The 27,205-nt window shown below is 41.7% G+C and overlaps 1 protein-coding gene across 1 annotated transcript in view; it reads right to left on the bottom strand.

The window, feature by feature from the left end:
• Positions 1-27,205, bottom strand: part of LOC122561437 (dynein axonemal heavy chain 3-like) — a 466,282-nt gene that overhangs the window by 23,243 nt on the left and 415,834 nt on the right. The window contains exons 62-66 of the mRNA XM_043713180.1: positions 18,939-19,015; positions 15,793-16,086; positions 8,852-8,989; positions 1,812-2,072; positions 604-696 (exon numbers count right to left, since the gene is read on the bottom strand). Of these exons, the coding sequence (XP_043569115.1) occupies positions 604-696; positions 1,812-2,072; positions 8,852-8,989; positions 15,793-16,086; positions 18,939-19,015 (863 nt within the window). The remainder of the gene's footprint in view (positions 1-603; positions 697-1,811; positions 2,073-8,851; positions 8,990-15,792; positions 16,087-18,938; positions 19,016-27,205) is intronic.

The following is a 27,205-nucleotide window of genomic DNA, read 5'->3' on the forward strand; positions in this document are numbered from 1 at the left end:
TTAAGAGACTCCTGGACATGCATATGGCCACAGAAATTTGAGGGTGCATACATGAGGATCAGTGATCGGCACAACATCGTGGGCTGAAGGGCCTGTTCTGTGCTGTACTGTTCTATGTTCTAAGACCTGAATTGTGTGTCCTGGACTGCTAACATTGTTACTCTAATTCAGAATATAAATATTGTGTACAAATTCCTCAGAGGTAATAATGGAGGTTATAATTCAATTGAGCAGCTCATGTAGCTACTTGAGATTTTACGATGCTCTGTGACCTCTCAGATTGACTCACATTGTTTAATCTGAACCATCTATTGTCACCTGCTATAACCATTGTTACGTCAGATAACAATGGATGGTTCTGATTATAATCATTGTTATATCGGATAGATTGCCATTCAAAGAATAAAGCTGAGCATTTTTGCCTCAATTTCGGGCAGATTTTCTTCAAGAGTATTGTGTACCCACAGGGTGACAGTCTCACACCATCAGTCAGAATAACAAAACCATGAGTAACATACAAGCTGCTGCTTGGTGGAGCTGTCACTCACGCGACTGTACTCACACAGATCAAAACCACCTGCATTCAAATAAGACAGGGCTCACCTCACGAGGCAGTGTGCTCAGGATCCCATCGAAAAGCCTCTGCGTCTCCTTCTGTTCTTTCGTGATATTTGCATTTTCGTGCAACCCAAAGGCCTGAACAAGAAATGAGTGGGAGAAACTAAACAGACACATCAAAGGATACTTTTAGTCTCGACCAAGGCAGGCACTGAATAAATCTGAAAGGGTCCATCTCATTCACTGTTGTTAACTTGGGCTCCACAATTTAATGATCAAGATTTCTAAGAGGGTGCAGACGAGTGGCAAAGTGCCTTTCCAGTACTGCTTATGGGTCAGGAAGAACAGAAGTACTCTACAGGAGAAACTGTTGCAGTCATCCTCCATAACTGGTAGGTCATCCTTTCCAGATGACAAATGGGAATAAGCATGCACATAAGTGAATGATATTAAATACAATAACTTCTCCAAACTGATTGAGACCTGTGATTGGTCTGTGAAATTATTTGAAGATATGAAGGTTTACAAGTGGACTGGCCAATTGCAGTCTGTGACGATGCTGCTTCTTTAGTTTTTTTTCAGGACATCATTAAAGACACAGACTCCGAAATGTCTGGGGTTGATCTGCTTGAGAATGCTTTCAAGTTTTAAAACCAAAACTTGTACAATGGAAGGGGAGTGGCCTGTTCTCCCAACTCAGCTTTTCTCTGGTTTGGTTTGGTTTGGGTTGGTTTTAGCAGTCTGGCTGTTCACTGAAACCAGTCAGTTCAGTTTGAGGCTGCTGGTCCAAGAAACAGTGACATGGAAGAAGGTGTTCCATGCTGAGTCCCTCTGTCATCTCTCTCTCTCTCTCTCTCTCCTGTAAGACCCTGAGTTTGATTTTACCTTTTTTGCCAAGGGGTGTTTATGGGGATTGTTGCAGGTATTTGGAACAGTATCATTAATTTGGGTTGATCTGTTGGGGTTTCGGAGAGGTCAAGTTATTCATTATTATGTTCTCTTTTGTTTGTGTTTCACTCGATAATCACTCGATAATTCACTCGATAAGTGAATTTTGTTTTGTTTAAAATGCAGTGGTTTGACCAGCTGCATCACTCCTGGAACATCCGCGCTACACCTGCTTAAAACAACTGGAAAAGTTAGGGTCTGGGCTACTTTCTGAGAATGTGTTGAGGGTGTCTGGCCTGGCCCATAACAATTCACCCTCAGTCCTAACACTTCACCCACTTCAGTCTCAAAACACCTTATTATACCTCTGGATCTGCATTGAGGGGTAATTGCTTTATGTATTCCAAATAACTCTCATAGCTGTTTCTCCTGGGGACAAAGTAGATACCACTGGCAGAGAATTTGTAGCAGTCATCACTGATGACACTTTGACAGTAGAAATTCTCCAGCAGGCTGATGAGGAGCCGTCGATCATAATCATCTGTCACACGGCCACCATAGTTACACTCTCCAGTCAGGTAGATCAGAGCTTCGAAAGGAACCTGATTGTATTCATTCAGGAATATCTGTGGAGATATTGCAATTGATCAGACACTTTATCCACTCTGCAATCTGCATCTGAAAGTAAATCATTTTTCTCAGGTCAAAGAAAAAGATGCATTTACATGATATCAGTCACATGACATCAGTCATGTGCTCAGGACATCCCAGAGTGTTTTACAGGCAAATTAATATTTCATTAGTACTGGGCCAGAGTGTAGCCTGAATTATGTCAGCTACGTTTGTGGGCTTGGCTGTAGGACAGTATTCTCATCAAGTCTCACTCCAGGGTTTTGAGCACAGAAACTAAGCATTAAAGATCCCATGGCACTACTTTGAAGAGCAGAAGAATTCTCCCTGAAGCATTGAAATTGGCTGAAACATTATCTAGCTATTTATCTCAAAACTGTTTGTGGGAGCTTGCTGTTGAACATTAGCTGCCACATTTGCTACTTTACAACTGTGCCTATATTTGAAAAGTACAGGAATATCCTATTTTATGCAGTAGACATTAATGAAGGTCTTCTCGGACTACGAGGCTACTCTTTCATTCAAAAGAAACAACTTGTTGGTGGTTTGAACTGACAGTCACCACACTTCAGGCAAGGGAGAAGTTGAGAAGGAGAATCCGTTATGGTAACCACAGCTGGTATGATAATTGAACCCACTCGTTATCACAAACCAGCCATCCAACCAACTTGAGCTCATCAACACTGAGACACTAATAATCTCATAAAAATGTTTGCTATTACAGAAACATAGCTTAAAAAGGGACAGGAATGGCAACTCCACATTCCTAGTTACAGGAATTTTACATAAAATCAAGGGGGCATTAAAAATAGGAGGGTGCTGGCAACTTTGGTGGAAGAAAAATGACAGCTATGAGGAAGATGGTATGTAAAAGGATCATCATATGAGGACATATCAATTGAGCGAAGGAGGTAGGAAGGAAAATGGAGGCAGTTACACCACTGCAAGCGACCCAGAAACCCTAAACAGTCAGAGGGAGATCGAAAAGAAAATGTAGCAAATCTCTGAGCACTGCAAGGCAGTAATAATGGGGGATTTTAACTATCCCAATATCAATTAAGATAGTTTTAGGGTTTAGTTTAGAATGAATGGAGGGAACAGAATTCTTGAGATCGTTTAGAAGAAATATTTTGACTAATCCAACAATACAATACATAGTTTGGAACTTTTTTTTATTCGTTCATGGGATATGGGAGTCACTGCTGGGCTAGCATTTATTATCCATCCTTAGTTCCCTTGAGAAGGTGGTCGTGAACTGCCTCCTTGAACCGCTGGAGTTCATTTGCTGTAGGTACATTGTAGACTCACAATGTCATTAGGGAGGGAGTTCCAGGATTTTGAACCAGCGACATTGAAGGAAAGATGATATATTTCCTCGAACTGACCTCTGATAACGACAACCATCTTTTTGCCAGGTATGACTCCAACCAGTGGGAAGTTTCCTCCCAGATTCCCATTGATCTTTGCATTTTGGAAAGTCAAATAAAGGTAGCAGTTTAATGTTGAATGGTAGGGCCTTAAGACATGTAGTGGAACAGAGGGACCTTGGAGTTCAGGTGCACGGTTCTCTGAGAGTGGAGTCACAGGTAGACAGGGCAGTGAAGAAGGCTTTTGACAGATTTGCCTTCATTAGCCAGGGCATTGAGTAAAGAAATTGGGAAGGTATATTGCAATTGTACAGGATGTAGGTGAGGCTGCACTTGGAGAATTGTGTTCAGGTTTGGTCACCTTGCTATAGGAAGAATGTTATTAAACTGCAAAGAGTGTAGGAGAAATTTACAAGGATGTTGCCAGGACTCAACAGTTATAGGGAGTTATAGGGAGAGGTTGGACAAGCTAGGACAACTTTTCTTTAGAGCATAAGAGACTGAAGGGGGCACCTTATGGAGGTGTATAAGGTCATGAGAGGCAGGAATAGGGTCAATGTACGCACTCTTTTTCCCAGAATTGGAGAAATCATGGACTAGAGGGCATCAGTTTAAGGTTAGAGGGGAAAGAATAAAAGGGAACCTGAGGGGCAACTTTTTTTACACATGCATATGAATTAGCTGTCAGTAGAAGTGGTTGAGATGGGTACTTTAACAACATTTAAAAGACATTTGGACAAATACATAGACAGGAAAGTTATAGAAGGATGTGGGTCAATGGCAGGGAAATGGGGTTAGTATAGAAGGGCATTTAGGTCTCCGTGCTGTAGGACTCTATGACTTCAGTTTTGCTCAGGTTCATTGAAGTCATGATTGGTCAAATGCAGCTTTGATGTCAAGAACAGTCACTGTCACCTCAACTCACCACACCTTACTTAGTTTTAGGAAATGAATCTGGACAGCTGATAGCAGTAACAGCAGGGGAGCATTTCTGGTAGTAATGATTATAATTCAGCTTTATGATAATTATGGAAAAGATGAAAGATGGGGCAGGATTGAAATTTCTAAATTGAGGTAAGGTGTGTTTTAGCAAAAGTGAACTGGAAACAGGTACTGAAGGTAATCAAGTAGTAGGTGGCATTCAAAGGGAAATTTAGGAATTCCCACAAAGCGAAAGACTGAAATGATCAAATCTACAGTGCCCTGGATGTCAAGTATCTGCAAGGTAAGATAAAACAGAAAAGGAAAGCTTATGTCAGACACCAAGAAATGAGTATTGCAGAAAGCTGAAAGGAACATAGAACATACAGGGGTGAAATAAAAAAAGGAAATTAGGAAAGCAAAAGGGAGAGCATGAAACAATACTGTCAAGCAAAATCAAGAATCCAAGAATCCAAATATCAATGCATTAAATGTCAGGGAATATCTTAGGGAAAAATAAGATCCAGGAAAGAGTAAAAGGTAAAGGTACTGTAGAGGCCCCTCTACCAGGAGCAGATGAAATGTATTCCAGGCCATTAAAATAAGCCATGGTGGAAATAGCAGAGCCTCTGATCATCATTTAACAATCCTCAAATGGATGCAGGTTTGGTCCCAGAGGATTGGAGAACAACTGATGTTTTTACTTTGTTTAAAAATACAGCAAGGATTAGACTGAATAATCACAGTCAATCAAACCTCAACAATGGAAGAATTATTGGATTCATTTCTGAGAGACAGAATAAACTATTATTTTGGCTCAACGTAATCAAGGACAGCCACATGAAATTGTTACATCAAGACAGTGTCTGACTAACCTGACTGAATTTATTGATGGCGTAAGAAGATGGAATGATGAGAGTAATGCAGCTAAAGAGTCACAGTGTTTGTACAGCATGGAAAGGTGCCCTTTAACCCATTGTGTTTAAGCTGGTCATCAAAATTACAGAATGTGCAAGACATGGATTTTAGTACGGCTTTTGACAAGGTCCCACATGTCCCACAGATTTAAAAAATAAATGTTCTCTTATTAATATAAGAATTCTACAATCCCTAAAGTGTGGAACCAGGCCATCCCAAAGAGCGTCGTCTCACCCTATCCCTGTAATCCCACATTTCCCATGGCAATTCACCTAATCTGCACATCACTGGACACTATTTGCAATTTAGCATAGCCAATCCACCTAACTTACACATCTTTGAACTGTGGGAAGAAACCAGAGCACCCAGAGGAAACCGATGCAAACACAGGGAGAATGTGCAAACTCCATACAGTCTGTCACCAAGGGTGGAACCAAACCTGGGTGTCTGGTGCTGTGAGGCAGCAGTGCTAACCACTGAGCCACCATGCTACCCACAATAAATTTCCCTTATTGTGGCTGAAAGATTGTTTCAGTGGGGTTCCATAGACTTCAACTCCTGATCCCCTCCTTCATAGTATATATAATGTAGAGGGCAAACATGATAGGAGGATTGCTTGAGGCTGCAGGAAGGTGGGCAGAATAGTGACAAATGGAGTTCAGCTGGAGAAGTGGTGATGAATTTAGGGAGTTAGATAGGTAAAACTATATTCAATAAATGTGCAAATGCTGAGAGGTATCGAGGAAGTGAGAAACATTGGGATGAAAGTCCATAGGTTCCTGAAGCAACTGGACAGGTTGATATGGTGGTTAAGAAAGTGTATGAAATCCTTTCCTGTATTCACTGAAGCATAGGATATAAAAGAGTTATGCTGGAGCTTTAAAAAATGCTATTTAGACAATAACTTGAGTACTGTGTACATTTCTGGTCACTTCATTACAGAGACAATGTAATTGCACTGGAGAGAACACAGAGGAGATTTAGCCAGATGGTGCCAGGACTGGAAAACTATTGTGATTAGGAAAGATTGGATAGGGCAGGTGTAGTTCTCCCTGAAAGACAGAAGACTGAGAGGAGATCTGATTGAGATGTATGGGGCTGTGAGGGCTCTGGATTGGCTATTTGGGAAGGAGCGATTTCCTTTGGGCGAGAGGTAAAGTGACTTGAGGATGTAGATTTATAAAACGGTTAGAGGGAAGATGACAAATATTTTCACCCAGATGGTTGTCAGGGTCTGGTGCAGACTGCTTGTAGTAGTGGCAGAAACCCTCGACTCATTTAGAAGGTGCCTGGAGATGCACCTCAAGGGAAAGCAAGTGCTGGGAAATGGGATTAGGCCTGGACAGATAGTTCTTGGCCAGTGCAGTCACAATGGGCAGAGTGGCATCCTTCCGTGCCATAATTTTTCTGCATTTTCTAAATATTCAAAATATTGGAGGACGACGAATGTAAGGGGATGTGCGAAAGGAACACGAGTTGTACTGTATTGGAGCTGTTGCCTAGGAGGGCCAGCATGGACATGATGAGTTGAATGTGGAATATGAAGAGCCATCAGTAAGGACCTAGCTGAGGGTGCTCTTAGTTGTTGCCAGGGATGAAGGCTGGAGACCTCACGCCGGCTGAGGGGGAGGAGCAGCTTGGGAGCTAGGGAGGGCCATCTTGTTACAGTGCATTGCACACTGCCAATTGACAGTATGTTCCAGTGGAGGGTGGGGATACCAGAACCTTGACCAAAAGTTTCAGAGAAAATGGGGGAAAAGCCTTTCCATCAACTCATTCAATATTCCAATGCTTTATAACAGAATATGTAGTAATAAATAACTGGATAGTAACTGACAAATATACAAACATATGAAATAGAAGGGGGAATATTATGTTCAGTCCTTAGTGTCTGTCCCACTACTGAAAAAGGTCAATAAGGACTGATGTTGCAAATTCAACATTCCCATCTACCCAGAAAATGTTTCATTTCCCTGTCTATTTATGCAAAATATTCAATGAATATTAAATCAAATATTCAATATTCAAAAACCCTCACTGCCCTCTGAGGCAGAGTTCCAAAGTTTCACAGCCCTCACATTTCCCCTCATTGCTGTTCGAAAAGGGCGACCCTGAATTTTATATACTACCCCCTACCGCTGGAATCAGTTATAGAATCATCGAACTTTACAGCGTGGAAACAGACCTCATTCATGCTGACCAGATATCCTAAATTAATCTCGTTTCATTTGCCAGTATTTGGCCCATATCCCTCTAAACTCTTCCTATTTGTACACCCATTAAATGTCTTTCAAATGTTGTATTTGTACCAGCCTCCACCACTTCCTTTGACAGCACATTCCATACACGCACCACTCTTTGCATGAAAAAGTTGCCCCTTGACTGAAGAAAAAACCTTTTCACCTTAAACCTACGCCCTCTAGTTTTGGACTCTGCTACCCCTGGGTAGGGTAAATAATAGCTACTTACCCTATTTACGCTCCTCCTGATTTTATAGACCTCTACAAAGTCGCCCCTTAGCTTCCAACCCTTCAAGGAAATTAGACCCAGCCTATTCAGCCTCTCCTTAAAGCTCAAACCTTCCAAGTCTGGCAACATCCTTGTAAATCTTTTCTGAACCCTTTCAGGTTTCACAACATCCTTTCTATAGCAGGGAGAATTGAATGCAGTATTCCAACAGTGGCCTAATCCATGTCTTGTACAGCCTCAACATGACCTCCCATCTCTTATACTCAATGCACTGGCCAATAAAGGCAAGAATACCAAACACCTTCTTCACTATCCTGTCTATCTGCAACTCTACGGTCGAGGAATAATGATCCTGCACTCCAAGGTCACTTTGTTCAGCAACACTCCCCAGGTCCTTACCATTATGTGTATAAGTCCTGCCTTGATTTGCCTTACCAAAATGCAAAAGGAAACATTTCTTTCCAGATCAACCTTGTCCAGACCAGTCAGAATTTGTACTCACTTCAATCAGATTATCCCTCACTTTCCTGAACTCCAGTGGAAACAAGCACAGCCTGTCCAGCTTTTTCTCATAAGAAAACTGGTTCATTCCAAAACCAATCTTATAAAACTCATCAAAACATGTTAACTAAATTATGAAACTGACCTATTTCAAACTAGGTAATACCAGGTATGGTGTATGAACTGTCAATGAATCAGAGAATCCCTACAGTGTGGAAACAGGCCAGTTTGCCCAACAAGTCTACACTGATCCTCCGAAGAGTATCCCACCCAGACCCATTCCCCGCCCTATTACTCTACATTTTCCCAAACTAATACACCTAACAGACACATCCCTGAACACTATGGGCAATTTAGTATGGCCAATTCACCTAACCCGCACATCTTTGAACTGAAAGACATTTGTACAAACTAAAGTTGTGAAAGGTGCTATATAAATGCAAGTCCTTCTTCTAACTCAAATGGGAGAATATCACCAACAGGGCCACATTGAAACTGTTAACAAGGGAATCCAGATTTAACAATAGCACAGCAATTTAATTATTGTAATTCATTATCATTTGAGCATTCTTTCAACACAGTCTCTCATTGTGACATACCTGAACCTGCTTTGCACTGATCCTGAGATCAGATTCATTGAATTCATAAGGGACATTCCAGCCGAGTGAACCAAACATCCTGCGTTCTTGAATGAGAGCGTGGAAGAAACACAAAGCGAAGAGAAGCTTCTCCCATACCTGTTAATGACAATAACTGTAAAACATAAACTCCAGTTTCTTATATAAAAAAACTAATCCCAAATTCTTTAAATGGAAATGATGACATCAAACACTGCTTCAGAGTCAAGTGAAAAAGGGGAGAGTTTGGGATCATGGACTGATCCAGAGTGAACCTACAGAAGGAAAACTGAGCTCCTGTTGCGATTGTTTTGTAGGATAATACTACTACAAGAAAAGTTAGATACCTCTGCTTAATATCTGTGGGCCGTCAGTATATATGCATACACTTTATCCTTGAGGAACATTTTTTCACTCCTGACATACCGTTGTTTTATTTACACCTGTACATTGCAGGTTACTAAACACACTTCTGTACTGTAGTGTTTAAGACCTCTCTCTTTACATGCTTCTAGTCTGATGACTTCTTCCATCCTATGCAACTGATATCAAAGCAACATTGTCTTTTGCCTATTCCATTATCTTGCATCTTCCCCAGGTTTTTCTCTTACTTATTTTACATGATTACGTTTTTATTATTACTTTGGCTTATTGACATAGTCATTGTAATCATAGAATCCCTACCGTGTGGAAACAGGGCGTTCAGCCCAACAGGTCCACACTGACCCTATGAAGAGTAATCCTCCCTGACCCACTCTCCTACCCTATTACTCTACATTTACCCTAAACTAATGCATCTGACCTACACATCCCTGAACACTATGGGCAATGTAGCATGGCCAATTCACCTAACCTGCACATCTTTGTGATTGTAGGAGGAAACCAGAGTACAGGGAGGAAACCCACACAGACACGGGGAAAATGTGCAAATGCCACACAGACAGTCACTCGAGACTGGAATCGGACCCTGGTCCCTGGTGCTGAGAGACACCTGTGCTAACCACTGAGCCACCGTGCCGCCCATGTTGTAATTATTGTCACCATCTTCCATTCTCCCCTACCCCTCTCAAAATCTGAATCTCAAGATCAAGATGATCTGGAACTCTGACTGGCACCCCAATCTGGCTTGCTTGACTTCAACATAATCATGTTGTACCATATGTGGAATTATTGTAACGCTCTGTACATTTTCAATTTGGTGTGACCCACCTCTGTCCCACATCTTGTGATAATCATACTCAGTCTCACTTTTTAGCTCAAGTTAGATCATTGCTCTCCTGCTCTTCCTGAATGACACTTTCAAGTGTCTGATTATATGAGCTTATGGCTGATCTGTCACTCTGATGACTGCTGCTTCTGATTTTCTGTCCCTCAACCAGCTTTTCTGCTCTGGTTTTAAATACAACAATGCTTTCACTTTGTGTCGCATTGTATTGCCTCTGTTGTGGGTTTTCTCCATTTTTTCTAGCATCTAATTTTCATGGAAGATTATATTTGGCTTGAATTAGGATGAGGAATTAAGAGAGCGAAAAGTGGTCATGAAATATCTTTAGTGAGCAGGGTTAAGGAAAACCCCAAAGCCTTTTATTCATATATAAGGAACAAGAGGGTAATTAGGAAAAGGGTTGGCCCACTCAAGAATAAAGGAGGAAAGTTATGGGTGGAGTCAGAAAAAATGGGTGAGATTCTTAACGGGTGCTTTGTTGAGGTTAGGGAATAGATCTTTGATTACTCTAGGTCAAGTCGGCATAAGGAAGGAGGAAGCGTTGTCTATTCTAAAAGGCATTAAGGTGGACAAGTCTCCAGGACCGGATGGGATCTATCCCAGATTACTGAGGGAAGCAAGAGACAAAATAGTTGGGGCTTTAACAGATATCTTTGCAGCATCCTTGAACATGGATGGAGGTCCCAGCAGACTGAATAATTGCTAATGTTGTCCCCTTGTTTAAGAAGGGTAGCAGGGATAATCCAGGTAATTACAGACCGGTGAGTCTGACGTCAGTGGTAGGGAAGCTACTGGAGAAGATACTAAGGAATCGGATATGTACCCATTTGGAAGAAAATGGGCTTATCAGTGATAGGCAGCATGGTTTTGTGCAGGGAAGGTAAAAACAATGACTGCAGATGCTGGAAACCAGATTCTGGATCAGTGGTGCTGGAAGAGCACAGCAATTCAGGCAGCATCCGAGGACAGGCAAAATCGACGTTTCGGGCAAAAGCCCTTCATCAGGAGGGAAGGTCATGGCTTACAAACCTAATAGAATTCTTTGAAGTGGTGACAAAGTTGATTGATGGGGGAAAATAAGGTTCTCCAGGCTGATGAAGAAAGTGAAGTCGCATGGGCTTCAGGGTTTTCTAGCTAGATGGATAGAGAACTGGTTGAGCAACAGGAGACAGAGGAAGGGAACTTCTCAAAATGGAAACCTGTGACCAGTGGTGTCCCACAGGGATCCATGCTGGGACCACTGTTGTTTGTGATGTACATAAATGATTTGGAGGAAGATGTAGGTTGCCTCATTAGCCAGTTTGCAGATTACACTAAGATTTTTGGAGTCGCAGATAGTGAAGGGGGCTGTCAGAGAATACAGCAGCTTAAAGAGTTGGGCAGAGAAATGGCAGATAGAGTTCAGTCCGGGCAAATGCAAGGTGATGCATTTTGGAAGATGCAGTTCAACAGCGAACTATACAGTATATGGAAAGGTCTTGGGGAAAATTGATGTACAGAGAGATCTGGGTGTTCAGGTCCATTATTCCCTGAAGGTGGCAACACACGTCGATGGAGTGGTCAAGAAGGCTTACGGCATGTTTTCCTTCATTGGACGGATATGGAGTACAAGAGTTGGCAGGACATGTTACAGTTGTCTAAGACTTTGGTTCGGCCACATTTGGAATACTGCATACATTTCTGGTCGCCCCATTACCAAAAAGATATGGATGTTTTGGAGAGGGTGCAGAGGAGGTTCACCAGGATGTTGCCTGGTATAGAGAGCACCAGCTATGCGGAGAGGATGAGTAGTTTACCATTAATTACATTGCAAAGAAGAAGGTTGAGGGTGGACCTGATTGAGGCCTACAAAATCATGGGAGGTGTAGACAGGGTGGATAGCAAGAAACCTTTTCCCAGAGTGGAGGACTCAATTACTAGGGGTCATGAGGTCAAAGTGAGAGGCGAAAGATTTAGGGAGATATGTGTGCAAAGGTTCTTTGCACAGAGGGTGGTGGTTGCCTGGAATGTGTTGCCAGTGGAGGTGGTAGGGGTGGGAACCATAGACAGATACATGAATGGGAGGGAGCAAAGGGATACAGATCCTGTGAAAATAGGTGACAGGTTTAGATCGAGGATCTGGATCGGCGCAGGCTTGGAGGACCTGTGCTGTAATTTTCTTTGTTCTTGAAATTAAACATTAAAACTGGTAGATCCACTTTTAACCTCCTCGTTAACAACTTGGCTGATGAATACTCATTATTCAATAGTGCTGCTCTGTAACTGAGTCGTGCTGATTTTCTGGCTACATTCTTTTGCATCAGTGACTTTGCAATCTTTACCATCCTCTCTGCTTCTCCATGTGATGGAGGATGAAGTGGAGATTTTATCATCTGATTGATATAGGCCTCTGAAGTGAACTTTCGGAATTCCTTTTATACGAATTGAGGTCTGTTGTCAGATATTAGTTCCTCCAAGAACCTGTGTATCACAAAGATCCTTTCCAGGGCTTTAGTTACTAACCCTGCTGGGTTTGTAACAAGTTCTTTTGCCACTTCAATCCATCTTTAATTACAGTCAATTCTTTTTGAAATCAGTCAAATGCCCTGGCCCTTTTGGACATTTTGACAGCATTAATTGTTGGTATTTGTTGATAAAGTTAAAAATCACACAACACCAGGTTATAGTCTGACAGGTTTATTTGGAATCACTAGCTTTTGGAGCGCTGCTCCTTCATCATGTAGTTGTGAGGTAGGACCATAAGACACAGAATTTATAAAAAAAATTACAGTGTCATGCAACTGAAATGATATATTGAACAAACCTAGATTGTCGTAAAGTCTTTTATCGTTTAGAATGGGTTGCAGGTTTCAGTTCATTAATATGTAAATCCCAGAACTTCTTTTAAGTCACATTCTCAAGATAACTTATGGTTTTATAAAAAAAAGTGACATTTCAGCTCAGACAATGCATTAAAGGTGTGAGGTTAGAGTTTATCTATATCCCAATCTTGAGTCAGACTAGTTCTATTTCCAAAGTGGAATTTACAAAATATTACAGAGTGACTGCCTGCATTGACCACCTGCAGATTACCACAATAAAACCAGGACCATAGCCTGCTGTTGTGATTTTTTAAAAAAACTTTGTCCACCCGGCTCCTCCACATCATGGCATTTGTTGATGGCACTGTTGATCATAAGTTTGTGAAATGATAAAATGAAATGTCTTATTCCTTTAGAAATTCTTGGCCACCATATTGATTTTTGAGCTCTTGCACTGAATGTAGTCAGCAATCATGACTTTTTGTTGAAGTGTATCTGTCCAAAACAGCTGTTTGCATCTCATTTACTAAAGGAGTTTCTTCTTGCTAATTTGGCCAAATTGTTGACAGCTGATGAAATAGGATGGAAGTGTTTTCAAGCTCCTGTGTTTAACTGTGTGAGAGTCTCACACAGTCTCTGTTTGGTTTGAGAATCAATTGAGCACTATTGTGTCAGTTCAGTCACTGGCAATCTGACCTTACTTTGACCATGCTGTCTCACTAGAATTTTTATGCAACACGACTTGATTGATTGAAACTTGCCCTTTCTACGACTAAAGTTCTTTTACGGCTAAAGTGTGCATTGTACAAAACACTTGTTCGGCTTCATTTGGAGTATTGTGTACAGTTGTGGATGTCACATAATAGGAAAGATGCGAATGCTCTGGTGAGTGTGCAGAAACGATTTACAAAAATGGTTCCAGGAATGTGTAGTTATGAGGATAGACTGAAGAGGTTGGGACATTTCTCCTTGGAGAGAAGGAGGCTGAGAAGAGATCTGATAGGTGTTTGCAAAATTCTGAGAATGGGAGTAGATGGGGAGAAACTGTTCCTGCTTATAAGTGGACCAAGAGCCATAGATGTAAAGTGATTTGCAAAGGAAGCAAGGGTGATAGAAAACAACGTTTGTGCACACAGCAAGTGGTTAGGGTATGGCATGCGCTGCCTGGAAATGTGGTTGAGGCAGGTTCATTTGAAACATTCAAGAGGGCTTCAGATAGGGGGTTAGATAGGGTCGACAGTATGAACCTTTTCCCGCGTATTGAGTGTTAGGGTATGGCATGCGCTGCCTGGAAATGTGGTTGAGGCAGGTTCATTTGAAACATTCAAGAGGGCTTCAGATGGTTAATTGAATAAAAATAACACGCAAGCGCGTGGGGAAAAGCAAGAGATTGGCACTTGAAGGTCTGGTACCGACACAATGGGATAAATGGCCTCCTTCTGCACTGTCACACTTCTGGGATTCTGGGAATACTTTAAAAATGCGTCATATTAGATTAGATTACTTACAGTGTGGAAACAGGCCCTTCGGCCCAACAAGTCCACACTGACCCGCCGAAGCGTAACCCACCCATACCCCTACATTTACCCCTTTACCTAACACTACGGGCAATTTAGCATGGCCAATTCACCTACACGCAAGCGCGTGGGGAAAATCAAGAGATTGGCACTTGAAGGTCTGGTACTGACACAATGGGATAAATGGCCTCCTTCTGCACTGTCAGACTTCTGGGATTCTGGGAATACTTTAAAATGCCTCATATTCTGCAGCACTTTCTTTCATGCTTGGTCTATTATCAGCTCTCGACCCACAGCGTATAAACTTGCTGACTGGGTGTCCCTGCTCCTTTATATGTAAACCTTTCAGAATTCTATTGCACAGAGACTGCCAGTAAGAGAGCTCTCACTTCTGGCCTCATTGTGGACCCTCCACATTTTCAAATGGTAATAATATTGGCAACGTTTTTTACTGGAGGTGCCATCCTGTGCCAAACTGACATCAGTGAGAACTCCCTGCTTTCTTTTGAGTGTCCTATTTCTGTGCTTTTACTCTCCGGAGTTTCCCCAATGTTTTGTTTGGCTTTGAGGTCTTCTGAAGTTCTTTCTGAAATAACACCACAGAATTATTATATGTCTATGTAGGATGGTATCCTGTCACCACATCACCCTTTATTTACACATGGAGAGTCCTTAACACTGATCCAGCTCCCTCAGAGCCAGCTGAACGAGTGAACAGAGCCTCTGGCACTCCTGTTTATATCTGTCAGCTGGGACTCCCTGCTTGGACCAAATTAATAGCTCCAATCAGGAACTCATTCTATGGGGGTTGACCTGGCTGACCTTGTTACAGTCACTACACATTCATGCTTTTGTTTTGAAGACTTCCTGTTTTCTCAGCTGTTGCCCATGGACTGTGATCTGACTTGAGATCCCGGTTTTGGAGGTTATCCGAGCTGTCACCGTGTTTTAATCTATGCTTCAGGTTATTACTGCTACTGGCATGGTTAGATACCTCTTCACATCTCCGGCTGTGAGTGTAGGTGCATGTACATTTAAAGGTTGCTGGCTCCTCATGCTAGGGTAAGACCCTTTGCCTCGTGATATACTATAACACTCTTTATTTACATCTGCACATCGAAGACTACAGCTCACTAGCGTAACATCTAAGAGCTCTTACTTCACATGCTCATTGAGATCAATTTTCTTTTCCAAACCCAAGAATCAAATGCTCAGATGAATCTTCATCATTTATACTTTACCTCTTCTACAAAGACCAACATCCTGAGACACATCACTCAAACATTAACAGTGTCAGCAAGAGTATAATTAGATTTGACACACCAATGATACATGGGCAAACAGAACTCATGGGAAGCAGGAACTGGAAGTGGGCCATACCTCTGGTTTATTGCAGCCATTGAAGAAATGTGGATCTGAGATTGGATCATTCAGGTAGGACCTCAGCAGATTGGCTCGAAGTCCCTTCGGTGGTTCATTTGTCATTTTGATTCCATTTTGTAATAAAGAGACTGGGAAATTTTGAGAAGGATAGCTAGTGAGCCATAGGCGAAATTCTGGTTTGGTTATGTCACTGTCAGTGATGACCTCTTCACAGATACGTTCCAGCTCTGGCAGCCAACTACTCGCCAGGTGACAATTCTGTAGAACAAGCCACGTACCTTCCTCAGCCGCCTAGAAAACACCAAACCATTACACAACCAGTTCTGTACAGTCTGACTCTTTTTGTCATTTATATGAATGATTTTGATGTGAATATAGGAGGTATGGTGAGTAAATTTGCAGACGACACCAAAATTGGTGATACAATATACAGTGAAGAAGGTTACCTCAGTACAATGGGGCCTTATTTGAATGGACTGAGGAGTGGAAGATGGAATTTAATTTCAATAAATGTGAAGTGTTGCATTTTGGGAGGGAAAATCAGGGCAGGACTTATACACTTAATTATAGGGTCCTGAGGAGTGTTGCCGAACAAAGGGACCTTGGGGTGCAGGTTCATTGTTCCTTGAAGATGGTCACAGGTAGACAGGATAGTGAAGGTGTTCAGTATGCTTACCTTTACTGGTCAGTGCATTGTGTACAGGAGGTGGGATGACATGTTGCGGCTGTACAGGATATCGGTTAGGCCACTTTTGGAATACTGCATTCCTGCTATAGGAAAGATGTTGTGAAACGTGAAAGGGTGCAGAAAAGATTTACAAGGATGTCGTCAGGGTTAGAGGGTTTGAGTTATAGAGAGAGACTGAATAGGCTGGGGCTATTTTCCTTGGAGTGTTGAGGCTGAGGGGTGACCTTATAGAGGTTTGTATAAAATCATGAGGGGCATGGATACAGTGTATAGCAAGCTTCTTTCCCCTAAGGTAGGGGAGTCTAAAAGTAGAGGGCAAAGTCTTAAGGTGAGAGGGGAATAATATAAAAGGGACCTGAGGGGCAACGTTTTCATGCAGAGGGGGTGTAAGTATGGAATGAGCTGCCAAAGGATGTGGTGGAGGCTGGTACAATTACAATATTTAAAAGATAGACAGTTACATGAACAGGAATGGTTGAGAGGGATATGGGCCAAATACTGACAGATGGGACTTGAATGATTTATGCTCTGTTTCCATGCTGTACAACTCTATGACTCTCTGACTCAATGAATCACAGAACCAACTTTATACTGAATCACACAGTCAGCTTATGCAAGTGGCCTAGTGGCTCACTGATTAGCCCTGCTGCCTCACAGCGCCAGGGTTTGATGCCATCCTTGGGTGATTATCTGTGTGGAGTTTGCATATTCTCCCCATGTCTGCATGGGTTTCCTCCGGGTGCCCCATTTTCCTGCTATGCCCAAAAATATGCAAATTAGGTGGATTGGCCATGCTAAATTGCAGATAGTGTCCAGGGATGTGCAAGCTAGGTGGATTAGCCATGGGAAATGCAGATTCACTGGGATAGGGTTGAGGGGTCGGTCTGGGTGTGATGTTCTTCAGAGGGGCAGTATGGACTTGATGGGCTGAATGGCTTGCTTCTCCACTATGATCCTATAGGTATTGCATCACACAGTCAGCTCTATATACAGTCAGTTTTATCCAGGTACTAAATCACACAATCAGCTCCGTACAGACTGAATCACACAGCTGAGTCTCTTTAAGGACACTGAATCTCCCAGTCAACTGTACACAGACTGAATCAGGCTGCCAACTCCATATAGACTCAACTAGACAGACAATCCTCCAGAAACACCAGATTGATCAGTACTCATTCTTGCCAAATGGCATGTAGAAATACCTCCAAAATTTGATAATTTTATACACGAGGTGGGATGTCATGTTGCAACTATTTTTGGCAACAATTATTTATTGCTTTGGTGTGTGAATTTGACCGATTCTGTGTTGTGTCTGGAGAGGTGACTGAGGTATTCAGTCTGTCCATTTAAACAGACTGAATGCTGTAACTAAATCAACATAAAGCTCAGTGATGATTTTAAAAGAAATATTGCAACATAGGGGCCGATCTCTTCATCTCTGTTGTTGGTGTGCCATATAATTGTGCCCGTTGTATCATCTAGGATCACACACTAGTGGATTCTCATTATTTTCAAAGCAGAGATGGATCATTTCTGGATGTCGATCATGATGGTTTCTAAGGTGCACCCACTTCTGTGATCTTCCTGTAAATGATCTCTGGAATTTTAGTGAGTGAACTTGGAGGTCCAATGGGAATGTTAGAGTTGTGGGGGACCAACACTGGGAGAAGTGAGCACTGCTGCTGGAGGTCAGAGACCACGAAGGTCTCTGAAGAGGGAGACAACAACAGAAGACAGCACACAGAAAAGACATCGAATAAAACAGCTGGTAGGTCATCACTGTGGAGGGAGATGCTCTCAAGAAGATGCCCATTCTAATACCCGTGGCTCCAGCATGATGACAGACCTAAAGAAAGTCTTGCCAGCCTCCAGCCACCACCAGAAAGCAGGTTCCGGGTACCTGGCGTGAAGATGGCAAGTGCCACCACTGCAATTCTTGTAGCTGCACAAATCTGTCCCCAAGTGGCCCCTGAATTGCTGAGAACAAGCTACCTCACTGACAGTGACAATTGCACCTCGCCCCCCCCTACCAAAGTAGAGTAGGCAGTGAATTTGATACAGAACTTTCTAGAGTACCCTCCCCCCATCTCCAAAACCACCACCTCACACGATTCTGGTTCTGGTTTGAGCCCTGCCCAGTCCCATCAGGGTGACTTGTCGCCCCTGTCATTTCCCAGCCTGGGAGGCTATTACAAAGTAATTTGACATTCGCTGAACCGACAGAACCAGCTGTCTCCTGTTTCTTATTTAAATTGGGTGAACTGTTCCTTTTAGGCATTTTTGTGAGACAATAGGAAGAAAGCTGCACTTGAAACATCCACAAACATTAACATCAGATATGTGGGAATTTCTGACTAGCTGTTACTTTCTTAGATTCAGTGACTGTTATATAATGGAGTATAAATCATAATGGGAAAATGAACTGCTATCAGGAAATAATTATTCAAAAACTTACTTTTTCAATCATTTTTCCAGCAATTGGACCTTGGCCCTGGCCAAGTGAGATCGTTTGGAGATTGGCTGCCCCCATTCCTGAAACACAACATACATTTTAACAAACATTACTTTCGAATGGACTGATAATAAACCAACATATATCCATCAATGTATACTCACCATCTTGTGCATATTATTCATTTCCAGTCCTAAAACCCGACTTAGAGTCATAGAGTAATAGAGATTTACAGAAACAGACCCTTCAGTTCAACTCGTCCTTGCCGACCGGGTATCCTAAATAAATATAATCCCATTTGCCAGTAATTGGCCCATATCCCTCTGAACTCATCCAGACGCCTTTTAAATGGAATTATACCAGCCTCCACCACTTCTTCTAGTAGCTCATTCCATATACACACCACCGTCTGCTTGAAAACGTTGTCTCTTAGGTTCCTTTTACATTTTTCCCCTCTCACCTTCAAACTATGCCCTATAGTTTTGGATTCCCCTACCTTGGGGAAAAGAAAACTTGGCTATTCACTGTATCCATGCCCCTCATGATTTTATTTAAATCCGTCCTTCTTATACGTCACTTCTACCTCAGAAGAAATTCCACTGATCCAAAAATGTGAACCCTTCTCCCCTGCACCAGCTCCTTAGTCATGCATTCATCTGCTCTATCCTCCTATTCCTACCCTCACGAGCTCATGACATGGGAGTAATCTAGATTTTATTACCCTCTAGGACTCCTTTTTGAATTCCTGTCTAACTTCTTGTATGTTCCCCTCAGAATTTCATCCTTTTCTATTCCAATGTCATTAGTTCCAACATATACAACAATCTCCTGCTGCACCCTCTCCCCTTTGAGAGTATTCTGCACCCTGTCCAAGATATACTTAATCCTGTCTCCAGGAAGGCAAAACAATATTTTAATATCTTGCTGTTGGCCACAGAAATGTCTATCTGTGTCGCTGACAAGAGAATCCACTATCACATTCGATCGCTTGAAACCTGGCATAGTCTTTGTTACATTAAAGTCAGTCTTGATGCCAGAAACCTGTCTGTAAGTGCTACATTCCCCTGAGAGTCCATCAACCCCGACATTTTCCAAAACAGCATACTTGTTTGAAATGAGGATTGTCACAGGAGACTCCTGCACTAACTGCCTCCCTCTCCTACCTTTCCTGGAGGTCACCCATCTACCTGTGGTTTTTCTCCCTTCCTAAAACTGCTATCCAACACACCTCCTAACTCCTGTGAATTCTTCATTGCCTCTAACTGCCACTCCAACCGATCTGATAAGATTCACAGCAAAACAGACTTCCTGCAGATATAACCATCAGTAACATAGAAATTTGTCACAGGAGACTTCTGCACTAACTGCCTCCCTCTCCTACCTTTCCTGGAGGTCACCCATCTACCTGACTGTGGTTTTTCTCCCTTCCTAAAACTGCTATCCAACACACCTAACTCCTGTGAATTCTTCATTGCCTCTAACTGCCACTCCAACCGATCTGATAAGATTCACAGCAAAACAGACTTCCTGCAGATATAACCATCAGTAACATAGAAATTTGCCTAATCTCCCACATCAAACCAGAAGAGCATATCACTAAATGCCATCTTTTCATCTTCATAAACTACAGACCCAGAAAATCAAAGTCTGACTGCTCTAAAAACACTTGCTCAAGGCTAGCTTAGTACCTGTTCAAAATATTTTTAGAGTTTAATCAAGAGACATCTCAATAAAAATATATAATTGACAAAGAATGCACTCTATTCACTTTTGTAGATTTTCAAAAAAAAACCCAGTAAGGTTACACTTCAAAACTAGTCACTTAGCTATTCCCCTGCTGTGAGCTCCCCCACACAGGTTTCTCTAAGGTCAGCTGTGAATTTTGCTGTTTGTTAATTTTTCTTAGACAAACTCCGATGTCCAGAGATACTTGAAACCAAACAGCAGAGGCAGTTAGCTGTGCAGGTTACTGGTGGATCAAAGTTAAAAATCACACAACACCAGGTTATAGTCCAACAGGTTTAATTGGAAGCACACTAGCTTTCGGTGCTTCCAATTAAACCTGTTGGACTATAACCTGATGTTGTGTGATTTTTAACTTTGTACACCCCAGTCCAACACCAGCATCTCCAAGTCATGACTGGTGGGTCAGACAGCTACATAAGTTTACTGCTCTGTTTGATTTACTTCCCATGTGGTTACTATGTTTGTCTCTCTTCCTCCTTTTTAAAGTGCCATTGTTTTGATGCTTTTTCCTCCCTAAAGTTCCAAAACAATGCAACAGCTAGAATTCGAGGAGATCAGCTTCAACACTGACAATATCTCAAGAAAGGAGAAGTTCTTACAGCCACAATTTTTTCCAGTCCTCCATCTTGGATTACCCAGGCTGCAATCACAGTTTATATATCCAGATTAATGAAAATTGCCTTTATAATTTTTGTTAACCATTCTGAGGTTTATAGGCAAAGTTTCTATGTTACTGATGGTTATGTCTGCAGGAAGTCTGTTTTGCTGTGAATTATGCTGTTTGGAAATTGTATTTTTAAAAGAAGGGTGAAATGCAGGGATCATGTGATCTGTTCTAAAGCTGAAAATCACAACACCAGGTTATAGTCCAACAGGTTTAATTGGAAGCTGGGATGGCTTCATTGTTACAGGTTAAGGGAGGGGGCAGCTATGTCACTGGGAAGAAGGTGCAGGGTGTTTATGTTTGGAGACATTGTGTACCAACAATTCCCCAAAATTCCAGAAAAATCTTGAGAATGCTTGGTAGTAAACAGTTACATTTTAAATTGTCTATTTATTTCCAAGGTGAACAGGAATTGACTTTCAAAGATACTACCCCAGAAAATTGGAACAGCTTTAGAAATGGGGAGCACCTGTGGACTGCTTGAAGGAACCATTATAATTCTAGTCGAGACTGTGCTGTCTGACAGGAGTAAAAGACAAACATTTCTGTCTGTAGTTGAAAATATAGGTTGCATACAAAAAGTAAATAGTGTTTGATCAATGGTGTTTTTAGTTATTTATTACAGTGAAGGTCGTAAAATACAAAAATCTTGTCTTGTCATTCTTTCAACTAATAGTTTAAATTTATTTTTAAAAGGCACAAATCTCTACAATAAATTTGGCCAGCACTTATATGAACAGAAGAATTCAGTTGTTCTTGTTCCATTTAGTGAAGAATTAAAATGGCTTTGCTGATTGCTGAAACTTTTCTTAAAATATAGAATGCATCTTTAAGTGCCTTACATCAAATAATTTAAAATTTAAAAGTAGTGGCAGGAAAGGTGGAAATAGGGGAAAATGTTAGCATTATGAAAGCAGAAATTATTGAAGTATTAACTCAATGAGGGGATCTTGAGGAAGTAAAGGTGACATATAACCTGACCTCTAGGATTCATTTACAAGTGAAGCAATTGAACTTCAAGATATAGAAAAAATTCTGACTACGAAAGGGGTGGTAAAGGAGGTTTGGGGGAGCGGGGTTGGTGGAGGGGTGGGGTTGTAGGGAAATAAAGGAAGATAAAGTGGAAAGAGAAAAGATAATATAAAAGATTATATTCAAACTTGGAAAAGGAAAAAAGAAAATTGCTAAGAGAAAGTGAAGCCTGGCAATTTGAACTTGATAGAGAAAGGCTTTGATTACATGAACAGAGAACAACCAGCAGACTGATGATTTAATACCTGTCTTTAATGTGACAAAGAATATTTGACTCATGCCAAAACTCAGAGAGGGATAAGATGAAATATATTACATATTATTTGAGAAAATTGCTCTGAAAGCTCAGTGATACAAGAAATTTGGATAATCCTATTACAAAGTGTTTTGGTAGGAAAACAAAAATTGGAGATATATTCAACTGTTTCGGATAGACAGTCTGCAGATAGCACAGTTAAAATTACTGTGGTTGATGCATATGAGCTGGTTCTGGAAGCGTATAAACAAAAATTGTGAAATCTGAGGAGGAGACAGGATTTTGAGAGTTCGATTATGTAAATCTATAAAGTTGGAGGTTAATTTATGAAAACTGTAGAGAGGTGCTGTTGCATAGGTCTGAAAGGATTAATAGTGATTTGTTGCCATAAGCACCATCCAATGTAGTAATGTTAGAGAGCTGGTTGGAGTGTGGGAGATACCCTAAGGATTTAAAGGAATCAGACCTGCGATTCGGCCCTCTTAATAGTTGCTGTAATAACATAACTGATCTCTGCATTTCTGCAACTAATTACATGTTACAATCAACTATATCGTGTTTATAACAAGATACTCTTCCAGTTAGACCAGAATGCATCTAGAGGGCAGCATGTATAATGTTTCCTTGGTTCTCCTGGTAAATACTTGACATGCTGGAGTTCTGAGTTGAGAGCTTGTTTTGGAAGTCTTGTGTTAGGCATGCAGACAATGTGGGCCTGCCCAACTGACTGTCTGACATGTTGGTCTGAGTGGCGATACTGATATTGGACTGCCTGGACTGCAGCTGGATTGAAACATTTTCTGGAGGCATTGCTGGTGTTAAGATCATATGATCAGAAGAGATAGGAACAAGTGTAGCCATTTGGCCCCTTGAGCCTGCTCTATCATTGAATAGGAACATGACAGGTTGATCTGACAGTCCTTACATTCACTTTGCTGCTTTTTCCCTGTAATCCTCGATTCCACTACCAATCAAGAATGTGTATTATATCCTTAAATATGCACAATGACTCTTGTGAAGCTCTCTGTGGCAAGGTGTTCCAAAGATTCAACCCCCTTTTAGAAGAAGTTCCTCCTCATCTCAGTCTTAAATTCATGTTCCTTTATCTTGAGACTATGCCTCTGGTCCTAGACTCTCCCATGAGGGGAAACCTTCTCTCAGCATTTACCCTGTCAAGCTCATTAAGAATCCGACATATTTCAATGAGATCACCTCTCATTCTTCTGAACTGCAATAAGTAGAATCCCACCCTGTTCACCCTTTGCTCATAAGGCAATACCTCCAAACCAAGGATCATCCTAATTGTGCCTTTTCTGATCTTTCTCCAATATCTTTCCTTAAATAAGGGGACCAAAAGTTCTCATAGTACTCCAGATGTAGTCTCACTACCACCTTGTTCTGTTGCAGTAAAACTTTCCTGCTCTTATATTCCAAAACCTTAAAATCTGGGTCAACATTCCATGTTGCTCAGGAATGTTCCCTGACGACTGGGCCAACATTTCTGCTGCACCTGTGCTAGCCTTCTGTACTTTGTGCACAAGTTCCTTTGGTTGCAGCTTTGTGCATTTTTTCTCCACTTAAATACTCTGTTCATTTGTTCTCTCTTCCAAAAGGAACAACTTCATACTTTCGCACATTGTACTGCATTTGCCAACTTTTGCAAACTTACTTAGCCTACCAATATCTTTCTGTAAACTCTGTCTCTTTCCTTCTCACAACTTGCCTTTCCATTTATTTTTGTGCTAGAGTACAATTGCTTCCTTTCTCCACGTCATCTATATACATTGTCAACAGTTGAGGTCCCAACACTGATCCCAGTGGAACCCAACTAGTTCCATGTTGCCAGTCTGATAAAGAACCCCTTAGCTCCACTTGCTGTTTCCTGCTCATTGGCACAAATATATCAAATTGGCTAATGTACTACCTCCAACATCATGGACTCTTATCTTATGACCTAAGCTTTTGTGGCATGTCACATTGACAGTTTTCTAAACCACCAGTATTTCTTAGAGCTTAAGGATTTTTGGAAGATTACAATCAAGGCATCTACTATCTCTGTAGCTACTTCTTTTTAGATCTTAGGATGCAGGCCATCAGGGGATTTATTTACATTTAGCTCCATTAGTTTATCTAGTACTACTTCTCTATTTTATTGTGAATATTCCATGCAGTCAGATACAGTACTTAAGACTTGTCTTTTGAATAATCTACACTTTGTTTCTTTTACAGTGACACTACCTCGTAAAAAGGAAGATGAATGTGGTTGAATAGAAGTTCAAATATCTCAGTTCCAGGACAGCTTGCAGGAATTTCCTCAGGTTAGATATTTTCCAATCAACCTGTTCAGGAATGTTATTACGCACATCTGAAACAGGTAGGGACGTGAACCCGGGTCTCCTGGCTCAGAGTTGTGACATTACAACTGCACTACAAGACTCTTGAGTTCTACAGGGTAGTGTCCTTTCCCCAACCAGCTTCAGTTGCTTCATAATTTTTCCTCCGTCTATCATAAAGCTCAGAAATGGGGATTTTCGCTGATGACTGCCTAATGTTCATTGCTGACACTTGAGATACTGAGGCAGTCCATGTCCAGTGCAGCAAGACCTGGACAATATTCATGTTTAGGGCGGCACGGTGGCACAGTGGTTAGCACTGCTGCCTCACAGCACCAGAGACCCGGGTTCAATTCCCGCCTCAGGCGACTGACTGTGTGGAGTTTGCACGTTCTCCCAGTGTCTGCGTGGGTTTCCTCCGGGTGCTCCGGTTTCCTCCCACAGTCCAAAGATGTGCAGGTCAGGTCAATTGGCCATGCTAAATTGCCCGTAGTGTTAGGTTCAGGGTAAATGTAGGGGTATGGGTGGGTTGCCCTTCGGCGGGTCGGTGTGGATTTATTGGGCCGAAGGGCCTGTTTCCACACTAAGTCATCTAAAGTAATCTAAATCTAAACTGTCAAGGAGGATTTGCACCGCACAAATGCCAGGCAACGATCATCTCCAACAAGAGAGAATCCAATAACCACCCCCTGATTTTCCTTGGCACTACAACTGTTTAATCCACCATATCAACAACCTTGAAGTTACCATTGATCAGAAACTGAGCTGGACCAACCATACAGATACAGCAACTACAAGGGCAGAGCAGAGGCCTGTAATTCAACAGCCGCTAACTCAACCCCTGTCTCCCCAAAGCCTATCCACCAACTTCAAGGCACAAGAGACACACTGGTGTAATGGAATACTCTTCACAACATTAAAGAACTTTGACACTATCCAGGACAAAGCAGCCTGCTTGATTGGCACCAGCTTCAATATTCACTTCCCCGAACACCAGTGCATTTACTAAATGCAGTAACTCATTAGGGCTTCTCTGGTAGCACCTTCTAAACCTGTGACATCTATCCTCTAGAAGGACAAGGGCAAAAGATACTTTGAACACCATGGTTCCGCTCCAAGCCATACACCATCCTGACTTAGAAGTGTATTGCCATTCGTTAACTGTTGCTGGGTCAAAATCCTGAAAGTCCCTAACATTACTGTGGGTACAGCTATAGCCCAAGTGCTGTAGTAGTTCAAGAAGGGCAGCTTCTCCTGGGCAAAGATGATAAATGAAGTGATGGCCATATTCTGTGAACAAATAAAAAAAATGAAAGGCTTTGAGGAAATGAACATTTTTGTCAAACTCTGCGGAGCAGATCTTTCTGACATTTTTCTGCAAAACTAAATATTAAGTGGGTTTCCCATAATATGTTAGATCACAGGTTAAAATAAAATGTCGATTGGGATGTGTGCCCAACCCAAGAAACATTACATGGGCTTCATTTAGTGACCAGAAATTCTGATTTGAGTTCTGCCTGGAAGTGAGGGGTTAGTGTTTCCACAAGCCTGCCTGTAATTGGCCAAGCAGGAAGAAACATTGCTGAATTTCAAACAAAAAAAAACCAACTGTTATGGACTAGGCCAGACCACTCAAAACATTCTTAAGCAGGCAGCCCGAGACCTAACTTTGCAATTTGTTTCAGTAAGTGTACAATGAAAATTACCCGGAGTAAGATAGCTAGGTTGACTACTAGATTTTAAAACAGGCAAAAGCTTTATTCAAAAAATTACACAATAAAACACAAAGAACGGAATAAAGAACTTCTCCAGAACTCAACCTATCCAACTAGACTTAGTTATGCTGTTCTGAATACACACAACAGTCCCAGTTCGCAAACTCCCTTTAAAAACCAGTAGAAATGGAACACATGTTTACAGGTTGAAGTTGAAGGCAGAAGGAGAGAGAGTTTCCACACAGCTCCCTGTTGAACTTCCTAGTTCAAGACTGAACTAGAACTAAAACTGCTCAGCTCAAAGAGCTGACCACTCCCCTCTCTTTATAGAGGTCACTTCTAAAGCATGACCACTTTGGCCTGAAGTCTCATATGTTTACAAATAAACAAAAGGCCTCTGAAACTCCTTTTCATCTCTGTACCAAACCAGACTGATTGGAACCTGGCCCGATTTATTGCCCCTCTGAAAAAAATCACAGACAGATTCTCCTTGAGCCAATGAACAGCTGTTAGAAAAAAAAAGG

Source organism: Chiloscyllium plagiosum, chromosome 23, assembly GCF_004010195.1.
Source record: "Chiloscyllium plagiosum isolate BGI_BamShark_2017 chromosome 23, ASM401019v2, whole genome shotgun sequence".
Classification (NCBI taxonomy): Eukaryota; Metazoa; Chordata; class Chondrichthyes; order Orectolobiformes; family Hemiscylliidae; genus Chiloscyllium; species Chiloscyllium plagiosum.